The following is a 12110-nucleotide window of genomic DNA, read 5'->3' on the forward strand; positions in this document are numbered from 1 at the left end:
AACTCAGGTAGAATGTCAACTGCAAAATTATTCATCTGTATTTCAAGATCTGTAAATAAAAATACATTCATGAAAACATGAACATTTTTGACATTACAAAAATATAAAGATACATACAAAATTGTGTGTTGTAAGTGGAACATTCTCCAATACTTCTACATGTAATTCTTCCCCAGTAAGCCAGGAAATGTCAGTGTCCCAGCCAATTGGTTTCTTTTCTCTGAAAAATGCAGATATAAGCCTTTGTTGGTTATCACATCTAAAAATACTCATATACTTCATGCTAAAGATATGAAAATTGGTTGTAATACTAGGAGGTTTCGCTCCCTGATCTTCCATCGTTAGAAATTTAAATCAATAAATTAATTTTTAAGTTTACCCCAAATAACTTTATCAGTCTTAGACAAACAGCAGGGTAAAGAGATTACTCTTTTCTTCAAATCAGCTCTAGAAAAGGCCTACAACAGCAAAAAAAAACTGGATTGGGGTCCCCATTTAAAAAAAATTACAGGCATGAATTTCTCTATTAATTCAGAGAAAAAGACCAGAAAGTGGCCTAAGACCTGATATAAAACTTGGTTTCAAAATTGAGAAGTCCTGTAACACCTGTTAAGACATTTTCTGAAAGAAATATTAATTTTGATAAAATTTTTGCAAAATTCTGAGTTTGTATTAAAAATGGGGGAGTGGGTAAGAGTATACTACCCAAATAAACCACATTCTAAATGGTTTAAAAATGGTGACAATCTCAAATTTCAACAAAGTCATCTGATCTGAATCACATAACGCAGTTACACAAAAACTTAGCAGTGGCCTGTAAAATCTCACCATGCTAACTTAGCATTAGTTTAATTCTTTTTTTCTAAAGTTGATTTTTCAACTCTAAAGGTATGGCTACAGTTCCAATAGAAAACCCTAAAGCTTTGTGTCAGATTATTTTTTTCTTTTTAAACAAAATTTCACAACACATACAAACCATACCCATCCTGAATTCTGTACACAGCACAGCACTCTGGGATAAGACCTCTCATCATGAGTGCTTTCTTCAGACTGTCTCGGACTGTAACTCCACACCTTGCAGGTACCTACAGTATCATAAACACACATAAGAGAAAGATTAAGGGAATAGCTTTTCTTTCACATCATTAAAAAACTCTATATATTGGGGCTGGAGGAAAAAGACAAAAAAAAAAAAAAAAACCAAAAAAAAAAAAAAACCAACTCAATATATTATTTATCTTTACAACACCTCTAAAATGTCATATAGATCACTACATCAGCACAACATCATTACTTAAAGGGGAACTATAAACCAATAACTATTACTATTCACCTGTTTAAACCAAAATTTATTTTTTGGCCTTTTATTAAAATTATGAAGTATTTTATAAACAGAAGATAGTATTCCCTATAATACATCCACAAATATAATGTAACCACCATGAAGAAACAATTTAAAGCAAAACCAATTTTGAACCAACACTACTCAAAGCTGAAAGCTCTGTAATCTTAATCACACTGATGGTCCTTTAAGTGTCATCTATCCTACTGACCTTAAACATGATAGGAAGAAAATACTTGTTTTAATATGCATAAGTGATATCTGTTATTTACTTGTGCAACAGACCTAATTCTTCTGAGTTCCTGCCCTTTAGAAATCCACATAGAACTAGAGGCTATCAAACAAATGTCACTCATTTTCTGGCTACAGATGACATCAACTGGCTAATCAGTTTCCCAAATCTCTAAGAACAGCAATTGGCCTGGGAAACAGACAGACAGACACAGACATACACACATACAATCTCTTTCTCTATCTGGAAACAGTACACAAGTTTAAGAGCACTGGCTGAGACAAATTCTCACTTCTGCTAGGACAATTAAAATCTGGAGCGATAGATGGCCACCTGTCTCACTACCCTGAGAAAATCTGACTACAGAATAGAGCTAACATAGGGAGAAGTACAGAGGACACCTGGAGTGGTGAAGGACAAGGGAAAGAAAAGAGACAGTTATCTCTATGCTTGGCATTTTCTTTACCTCATCTCCCCAGGTGAATCTGTCATGAATTAAAAGACAGGCAGTGATAGGAGTATATGGAGTACAATTTTTACTGGTGGAGAGTTGTAAGATAGGAGGAGATTTGTTAATTATAATGGAATTAAGTATATCATTCATCTCAATCACTTTAAAATTATTTAACAACTCAAAAATTCCCGAAGAAATTGGGAATTTTTATGCTACAGAGAGAAATGTAAGAATCCTGAATTTAAGCAGTATATTGAAGACAAATAGAAACCCTAGTTAGAATTGGTGACTGGAAAATACAAGGGTCAGATTTTAGCTCATACAGCCATTAAAACTATCCAGCAAGGACAGTATGATGCTACGTCATGAGGAAGAGGAATCAGCATCCAGATGCATTCAAGAAGCGATTGGAATGGTATAGCTGATCATTACTCATGAAGTCCATATTTGTGAATTTGTCTGCTTGCTAGCATTTGTTTACAATTTCAAAATTAATACTTGTATTGGCTTTGCAGACATGAGCAGGGCAGTAAAATCCCTTCCCAGCAGATGTTGAACAAGGCAACACTACCTTCCTGCTTCAATTTCCATACCATAATCAAGTGTCTGATGCATAGACCACTGCCATGCTCTTTGTAGTTTTGAGCTTTTTATTTAAAATATCTTCCTAGCACAGTGCTATAGTGCTTTTAGCACTCCTAAATGCAAAAGTATTGAAACATGCCTGGCAGAAAAGTAATAAACATTAGGGAAAGTTCCTTTAGTCACAAGCCATAAATTAAATGTTAAGTGTATTAGCAATATACAGAAAATAAGGTCTCTTTCAGAAACACATAAAACAAGGTTCTGAACCCATCAACTGATGAAAATGTGACCAAAGGCTCCTAAGAACTTGACTGCATTGAGTTCACAGGATTTGAGGGCCAATCAAGGGGAATGGGATGACCACAAGGTGGCAGTCATACATGAACTTTATCTGGATGATTAGTTTGCATGCAGGGGAAGATCTTTCCATTAGGCGGCTGGAAAGAGGGCCAAAGGAATGCCAGGGATGAGGGTCAACAAGTAGGTATTTCTGCATCTAGGTAAGGTTCATCAATAGCCTGGCAGGGAGTCTCCAGGTGAAAGAACTTCAAACAACAGCAGGTTGGGCACTATTGAGTTCATCTGTAGCTAGCAGACATTGGGAATGAAGCAGTTTTGTGGGATTTGCAAAGTAGATGGGATCTCAATGATTAAAACTCTTCTTGGAGGGATGATACTTAAAACAATCATAAAAAAAATTAGTTTGGAGCAGGTACATTTTTATATTAACAGATTCTAGTCTGCTGCAAAGAAATAAGCAAGCAAGGGGCCAACAGTTAAAAGGTGATCTTCAACTTATTTATGTAAATTACCTGTATCTCCTCAGAACAATGGATCAGCATTCATTAACTCGGTGTCTGTAGCACAGTTATTTAACATAACTACTATGAATAATGAAAACTGGCTGTCCTTTTAAGAAAGAATGAATTGAAAAGCTCACTTTTTTTTTTTTTTTTTTGGTCTTTTTCCTTTTTATCAGTACTGGGGATCGAACTCACGACTGCCTGCTTGCAAGGCAGGCGCTTATGCTGCTGAGCTAAATTCCCAGCCCCGAAAAGCTCACTCTTACCATTGCCACTCATCTGCCCACGCTAATGCAAAACTCTATCCTTAGTTTTAAGTCCCAATCTATCTCACTCCATATCACCACAGAAATCTTTCTAATGAAACTATTAACTTTTTGTAACTTCTGAGAATTGGATGAAAGCCTTACATATCTCTGAAACATAAAACTTCAGAGGATTCTTACAAAGTGAATCCCCTGAACTCAGCATTGAACCCACTCTAAGATATACTTTCACATTTCCTAGCATGCTTAAAATATTACATATAAGGGAAAATTCAAATTCCATACTGTGGCACAAAAGGCCATCAATGGCCTTGGGCTGCTATCCACTCCTCCGTCTGTTTGGCAATTTCTTTTATGTACTCCAGTAATGTAAATACTTAAATATATAGCTTCCATATTTTGCAATTTATCTTGATGTCAAATTTTTTTTTTTCTTTTTTTGCGGTACTGGGGATCGAAAAATTTCTTTCAATATTCTGTTTACCAATCACAAAATTGTTTCCAAGAAAAAAACCTGAAGGCTGGGTGTGATGGTGCATGCTTGTAATCCTAGTACTTGGGAGGCAGAGGCAGGAGAATCACAAGTTCAAAACCAGCCTGGACTACATGGTGAAACCCTATCTCAAATCAAACAAACAACCAAACAAAAAGGCAGCCATGTGGGGCCAGGGAAGTGAAACAAGAAGCCAATCTGCCCTTCCCATGAGCCAGCTGGTATGTGGCCTAGAAGACAAGAAAAGGGTCCCCCTCCCCTGCCTGCCCACAAGAAACCAGCTGATTTGGAGAATCATAGGCTAAGTGACAGCAACTGAGGTAAAAACAACTTAATTCTTGTATTATCTGATTGACTTTGGACTAAGCTAGTAGTCTGAACATCTATTTAGAGAATCACGGAGAATTCCCTTCTATGTTATTTTTGAAATCCAATATTGTTCTGTTTTGTTTTGTTCCATTTTATTGTTTTGCTTTCTTCAGTGTTCTGTTTTGATTGGTTTTATTCTGTTCTGCTTTGTTTGACTGTATTATGTCTTATGGTATGGGAAGTAATTTTGAAGATAACAAGAGGTATTATGTAGCTATTGTTGATTACCTATTATCTGGTTTTGAATCTTGTATCACTTTCACAGTTTTGTTTTGGTTGGCTTTATTGTTTTACTTTGTTTGGTTTTATTCTCTTTAAAATAAAATTTTAAAAAATGAGAAAAGGATAAAATGGAATCAAAACTTTGTAAATGAGGGGAAGATGGATTGAAGGGAGGGGAGGACAATGAGAGGGAAAAAAGATAAATCAAGATATATCATGTACAGATACAAATTCCTTTTGATGAATAAGATCTCTGTATATACCTAAATTGTACCAATAAACTTAATTTAATAAAAAATAAATAAAATAAAAAACTTTACTCTGAAATTAAAAAAGAAAACTACATTGATATATTTATAACATGGCCTTCTTCAAGTACAAAAAGGAGGTACCCTACACTACAAAAGTCTTAAGGTAAGAGCACGTTTAGAATTCAGTTTATTTCTTGGTCATGCTGGATAACACTGGCAAAGAACCAGTAACCACAAGGATGATGTCTTTTACTGCTAAACTGCTGTCACATTCACATAAAAATAAAAATTATAATTCATTAATTACCTCATTAGCGCTGGACAGGGAGGTTTGAGACAGGTCTCTCCATGTAGATCAGGCTGGCTTTGAGCTCACTATGTAGCCCAGGCTGGCCTCCAACTTGTGGCATTTCTCCTGCCTGTCTTCCAAGTGCTGGACTTACAGGGGTGCATCATGCCTGGCTCTCATTAACATTTTGAGGCTCTCATAACATTTGAGTAAAAAAATTTACTAGGCAACAGATAATCCCTTTCATTGCTCGAAAAGTTAAATGGAATTTATGAGGAATCAAGAATGTACTAAGGCTGGGTATATAGCTAGCTTAGTGATACAGCACTTGCTATGCTTGTACAAGATCCTGGGTTCCATCCCTAGCAATACAAAGGAGTATGAAGGAAGAAGGAAGAAGGAAGGAAGAAGGAGGAAGGAGGAAGAAAAGAATGTTCTGGACTCCACATTATCAGTAGTTTAAATGTGAACATGAGCTAATACACTTTCCTACAGAATTCTCACAAAGTATAAGCATCAAAATGAGAGATTACTTTTAAAAACCATAAACTATTATGCAAAAGTATTGCCAGGCATGGTGGCACACGCCTGTATATCCCAAGCACTTGGGAGATTGAGGTAAGAGGACTATTAGGAGTTCGAGGCCAGCCTGAACTGTCTGACCTTCTCCCCCTAAGAAAAGTATTCTTCTTTCTATTTAAAAAGAAATTAATTACCCTTTTAACATGACTTGTGCGTAGATCTCAAGATTTTGTTTTGCTATGGCTAAATATAAAGTGAGATATTTTCAGGAGTTGTAACATTTAGTCTAATCTAATGATGCTTTTTTAATGTTATCCAATTTCATTAAATCTATTCATACAAGTAAGAGTTAAAGTTTCAAGTATAAGTTTTCCCACAACATGGCTAAAGAAAAGAACATCTTTTCCTTATCCTTTCATTCCACTAACATTTCTTAAGTATAACACAACTAGACATGATTTTAAAGGATTCAATCTTGTCCCGTTTCCTTTGCCTTTCTGTTCACTTACCTTAGAAACAATCAGGATTAATAAGAATCTGATTGTTCTTGTAATCAGTTATTTGCTTACAAACGCTGAGGTATGGAAAATCCAGAGTCATTCTTCCAAGGATAATTATAGAACATTACTAAGTGTTAGGCAATACTACAGTCACTGAGCAAACCAAAAAGATAAACTACTCTCACAGAGCTAAAACCATCCCACACATGCTAAAATAAATTTAGTAGGTTTAGAAACATTTTCAGACTCCAGTTTCTTAAGAGCCTTTGAACCAAATATGCACACACTTATGGTTCAGGAACTCCTCTTTCAGGTCTGAAACACAGAAATAACCTGTCACCTGCACAGAAGGAATTTTGTACAAAGACATTTGTATCTCAGCACTCTTCGTAATAATGAAATAGTGAACATAACCTAGATGCTTACCAGTGGAGGAATGGACAGATAAGCTATGGTGCATTCAGAAGCCAGATTATTTGATAATAGTTCAACTGAATGAAGTAGGTCTATATGTATCAATAAATGAATATGTATGTCTTAAATTATAATTCTGAATAAGAAGGACAAGATAGTAAACATTATAAACACATACTATCATATCATCTTATAAATAAAAAAACAAAAATACTGGCTAATGGATGTACATATGTGTATTTATAGTAATAAAAATATGATGCCTCACTTTTGTTATGCGAGTTCCTTTTGGGGGGACAGAGTGGGACAATAGGTGTCAACAAGGGAATATGACTATTGTATGGGGAACCTTATTTGTGTGCATGTATACAATGAAGCAAATATAGTTTAAGAAATAGTATTTGTTCATTCTAAGTATATAAATAACAATATGTTGTCTTAAATTACTTTCTATATAAATATTTAAAACTTTCTAAGTTTCTTACTTTCTAAGTAAGAAATTTTTTAAAAATTACAAATGATTTTTTTAAAATGCTAAACTAGCCTGAGCATCTTGGTGCTTGGCTGTAATCCCAGCACTCTGGGGGGCTGACACAAGTGAGATCCTGTCTCTAAAAACAAAAATAAAAATAAGAGCTAGGAATAGAGTTTAGTGTAAAGGCAATGGGCTCGGTCCCCAGTACAGGGCAGACAGGTGGTGGCAGTGGTGGTAAGACAGTAAGTGCTAAGGCAAAGTCACCTAAAGTAAGTGCAAGTATATGCAACGTGTGAGCTGGCTTTCTGTTAGTAACATAGAAGACTACTGTTAGGGGCTGGCTACTTTTGACTTTTCTAAAAAATAAATATAAATGAATGTAATTTTTTTAAACAAATGTAATTTAAAAAATTTTTACACATTAATAAATTTCAGTGTGATATTTCCATACATAACATATAGTAGGTACTGATCAAACACAATCTCCCTTTCCCCACCCTCTTGAGACCCTTCCCAATCTCTAGTACTATTTGACTTTTATATAGAGTTCGTTTAGCTTTTATTTTTTTTTATGATTTTCTTTTTGTCTTTTTGAGGCAGGGTCTCTCTATGCAGTTCAGGCTGGCCTTGAGCTCACTTTGTAGCCCAGGCTGGTCTCGAACTCAAAACGATCCTCCTGCCTCAGCCTCCTGAGTGCTGGGATTACAGACAAAAGCCACCAGGCCCAGCTCTTTTAGCTTTTATATTTCTCCCTCTCTCATTCTCCCTCTCTCTCTGTCCTGTCTCTTTCTTGCACTAACGGCTGTTCAGGGCCTCTGCACTGAGCTACATCCCAGCTCGTTTTTATTTTGAGAAAGGATCTCACTAAGTCACTCATGGCCCAGGCTGGGCTTGAACTTGTGATCCTCCTGTTTCTGTCTCCTAGTTTTGGGATCACAGGTACATGCCACCATTTTGGGCTTCACATTTCTTGATATTACAATACTTTCAATTATTTTTACTTTCTAATTTCAGGCTTACCTATCTCCAGTATTTCCCTTTCTGGTCCTCAGAACATTTGATTTTTCTCATCTCTTTAACATTTTGTATTGTAGCACAGATCTTTATAAAACTTACATTTTTCCCACATCAAGATGAAATAATCCTGAATAGTTTTTCATTTTGGTTCAATTTCTACTAGTAGAGCACTGTTCAAGTATCTGTATGTTTTCTTCTTGTTTCTGAGCCAGGAGGCTCAGAGTTTGAGCTGTTGTGAGTTTGAGACCAGCATGGGCTACATAGTGAGGTCAAGGCCAGTCTCTATGTAATGAGACCATATCTCAACAAAACAAAACAAAATGAAACAACAACAACAACAAAACCCAAAAGCCAGGTGAAAAACAAGCCATCTTTCAGGGTAATGAGGTGAGTAAAGTATTTTTAAAATTTATCATTTATTGTTATACTATGTACAGAAAAATGAGTGGGTAGCTCAGGCCTAATACACTTTAAATTTTATTAGATTGGGAATATCTTTTAAAATCTGTTAATATTCAATGTTGGCCAGGCTCCTGTGAGAAAAGGAAACCTTATACACTGTTGATAATGACATACTTTTCTGATTATAAGGTATTACAAATAAAGTGAGTATATTCTATGACCCAATAATTATTTCTAGGTATTTAACTTATAAAAATACTCAACCTTTATTTATTTTGGTTCTGGGGCTCGAACTCCTGACCTCGTGCTTATCAGGCAGGCGCTTATATCACTGAGCTACATCCCTGGCTCCCTCATCCTTTATTTTGCTGATTATTTCAACTGTAATTGTTTTCTCATTTGTATCTGCTATCCTTTGGCAGATGCTGTTGTATTTTTTCTCACCTTAGGTCACTTTGTTAAGTTTTTATTTCCTAACATGTAACTTTTTTTTATTACTACTATCGATTTCCTTTAAATGCTACTTCTATACACCCTACAAGTTTTTCTAATTTTAAATGGATTTTTCTTTGACTTGGCTATGTCTCCCTATTTCTAAAAACATTGTTACTGTTATTAATTTCTCCCTTTACTGCATCATGCTCAAAGAATATAACCTGTATTTGTAGAAAGTCCCTTTGCAGCTGAAAATGTAGTAAAAAATGTAAGTGACCTTAAAAAGAATGGGTATTCTTTTATTAGTGAGTGCAAAGCCTACTGTTTATTCTATCAAGATTCACAGCTCTGCCATTGAACACAGTGCTTAGAATTCTAATGCTTTTCTGTGAAATTTGCTTCAGCCATGACCTCCTCACCTTATTGATTCTTTTCCCTTTTACATCTATTTTATACAATATTTACACAGCACTAAACATTTTCTTAGAAGCTCTTAATTTTTTAAAAGACTTTTTGAGGTATAATTAGCATAAAGCATACTACAATGATGCAGTACATAATTTTATACACTTTGAGTTATGAATACATCCATGCAACCATTAGCATATTTAAGATAATGAAACACAGCTATCACCTTCTAAGGTTCCTTCTCTCCCTCCTGCCCTAGCCCTTGCAAGGTTACTGATCTATTTTTTTTTTCACTTTAGCAAAATTTGCATTCTTTATAAGAATTTTATATAAATGGAACTATAATATATGTATCCGTTTTTGCTTGGCTTCTTTCATTCAATGTAATGTTCATGAGATTAATCTATGTGGTGTCTATTAGCAGATCATTTATTAGCAGATCATTCCTTTCTGTTGAGTGATATTCCATTTCACAGATATACCAGTTTGTTTGGCCTATTGAACTTGGGGACATTATAAATATAGCAAGTAAAAACACTTATGTACAAATCTTTGCTGGGTACTGTATATTCTCTTTGGCAGACACTTAGAATTGAAACAGTTGAATCATGCTGTAAGTTTTACTTTTTGCATAACTACCACACTGCTTTTTAAATTACAGTAAAATATACACATAATATACACTTAAGTGTACAGCTGAGTAGTGTTCAGTACCTCTGTGTTGTTGTGCAACCTATCCCTGGATCTCTCTTTACACAGCATAGAACTAAGTCTATATACCGTTGGGCTAGGGATTTAGCTCAGTGATACAGTACTTGCCTGGCAAGCATGAGCTCCTGAGTTTGATTCCCAGTACCAAAAAAGTATTTATAAAAGTCTACACCTTTAACAATTTCAATTGCTCCTCTCCCTAGCCCCTGTCTTAGGAGACAGCCGACTCTGTCTCCATATATCTAAGTATTCTTAAATACTTTAAATAGTAGATTTATATACTAGTATTTGTTTTTTGTGAGTGGGTTATTTCTTTTAGTATAATGTCCTCAGAGTTTAGATGCTGTAGTGTATTTTTCAGTTGGGTTTTTTTTTTTTTTTTTTTTTGAGACAGGATCTCATAGTCCAATCTAGTCTTGAATTTGGAATTTTTTTTGCTCCACTTCCTGAGTGCTGAGATTCAAAAGGTGCACTGCCACACCCAGTCATCAACAGACATGAGTTGCTTCCACATTCTGGCTATTATGAATAATGCAGTTACATCAAGGGTACATAATCAAAACCTTGCTTTCAGCCAGGTGTGTGTCTCATGCCTGTAATCCCAGCACTCAAGAAGCTGAGGAGAATCCTCATACAAAGCTAGCCCAGACTGCACAGTGAGACCCTGTCCCAAAAAAAACAGGACCTTGTGTTTAATTCTTTGGGGCATATACTCTAAAGCAGAACTGTTGGGTCATATTGTACTGTAATTCTATTTTTTGGTTTAAGGAATTTCCACAATGTTTTCCATTGTAGTTGTATCATTTAATATTTTCACCAACAATGTACAAGGTGTCTACTTTTGCCATCTCCTTGCCAACACTTACTATTTCATAGTAGTCATTCTAATGGCTTTGAAAAGGGCTCTCATTGATTTGATTTTCAAGTTTCTAATTAGCAATGCAGAACACCTTTGCATGTTTTTGGCCATTTGTGCATCTTCTTTAAAGAAATGTCTATTCAAGCCAATTTTTTACTGAGTTTTGTGCTGTTGTTGACTTGTTGGAAGATTTTTTACTAAGTCACTGAGGCTGGGCTGGAATTTTCTTTTTTTTTTTTTTTTCACTTTGCAAACTCCATTTTTATTTTGATTAAAAAGCTTTAGAGGAACAAACATATGATACATACATGTTATAAGGACTATTAACCACTGAAACTTCAGATGATAATATAATACAGAAATTAGAATAGACCAAGTTTTAATCATGTCTGAAATACTCAAACTGAAAAATCAATACCATTAGAGGACTTTACACAAGTTAAGTGTCTTCCCTCAATTCCTCATAGGAAAGGGAGGGTGAGTTAAAACAAATAATTAAAAGCCTTTAAAATTAGTTGGCTAACATTCTATCTTAAACTTATAGATCTCCGCCATATAAACAGAATTCTCCATAGGAACTTACATTTTGAAAATAGGCTATTACACTTTCCAAGCCACATTATTATAGTTCCTGAAACTCTTAGGGAGGAAAAAAAAGAGATACATAGCTTGCTTGTACTTTTAAAAAGTTAGGAGTTTTTTCTTTCTTTTTTTTGGAAAATGGTTGACTTCAAATTTTAAATCCTAAATATTAACTGATGTTCCCTAAGTTAATGTACAGAAAGACATGATTCTAAAATAAATAAAAAATTTTTTTTTCCTTAACTTAATTAGGGCCTGCCTAGTGGTACCCTGAGGCATCTCTACACTGCCTTACAGAGCTCCTGGCTGGCTCTTGGGTTCCACAGCACCCAAGGGATGGGGAAAAAGCCTGGAGGAAGAGTACTCTGGCTTCTAATGCCCTGTGGCCCACGGTAAAGAGTTTTTAAACAAGTCTCATTGGGCTGGAATTTTCAATCCTCCTGCCTCAGCCTCCCAGAAAGCAGGATTACAGGTAAATG

At 35.3% G+C, this 12110-nt stretch overlaps 1 protein-coding gene across 14 annotated transcripts in view; it reads right to left on the reverse strand.

Annotated features, from left to right (window-relative positions):
- Positions 1-12110, reverse strand: part of Braf (B-Raf proto-oncogene, serine/threonine kinase) — a 199865-nt gene that overhangs the window by 95096 nt on the left and 92659 nt on the right. For 8 of the 14 annotated variants that reach the window (XR_010048076.1, XM_063250605.1, XM_063250595.1 and 5 more), the window contains 2 exons: positions 973-1085; positions 118-220 (listed from right to left, as the gene is read on the reverse strand). Coding sequence is in view for 13 of the 14 variants with exons in the window: in XM_063250605.1 (XP_063106675.1) it covers positions 118-220; positions 973-1085 (216 nt within the window). In the remaining variant the exon portion in view is untranslated. The remainder of the gene's footprint in view (positions 1-117; positions 221-972; positions 1086-12110) is intronic. The other 6 variants (XM_063250596.1, XM_063250598.1, XM_063250601.1 and 3 more) reach the window with 1 other exon arrangement.

This window comes from Cavia porcellus, unplaced genomic scaffold (assembly GCF_034190915.1).
Source record: "Cavia porcellus strain 051 isolate PalLab524CR breed Dunkin Hartley unplaced genomic scaffold, mCavPor4.1 scaffold_6, whole genome shotgun sequence".
NCBI lineage: Eukaryota > Metazoa > Chordata > Mammalia > Rodentia > Caviidae > Cavia > Cavia porcellus.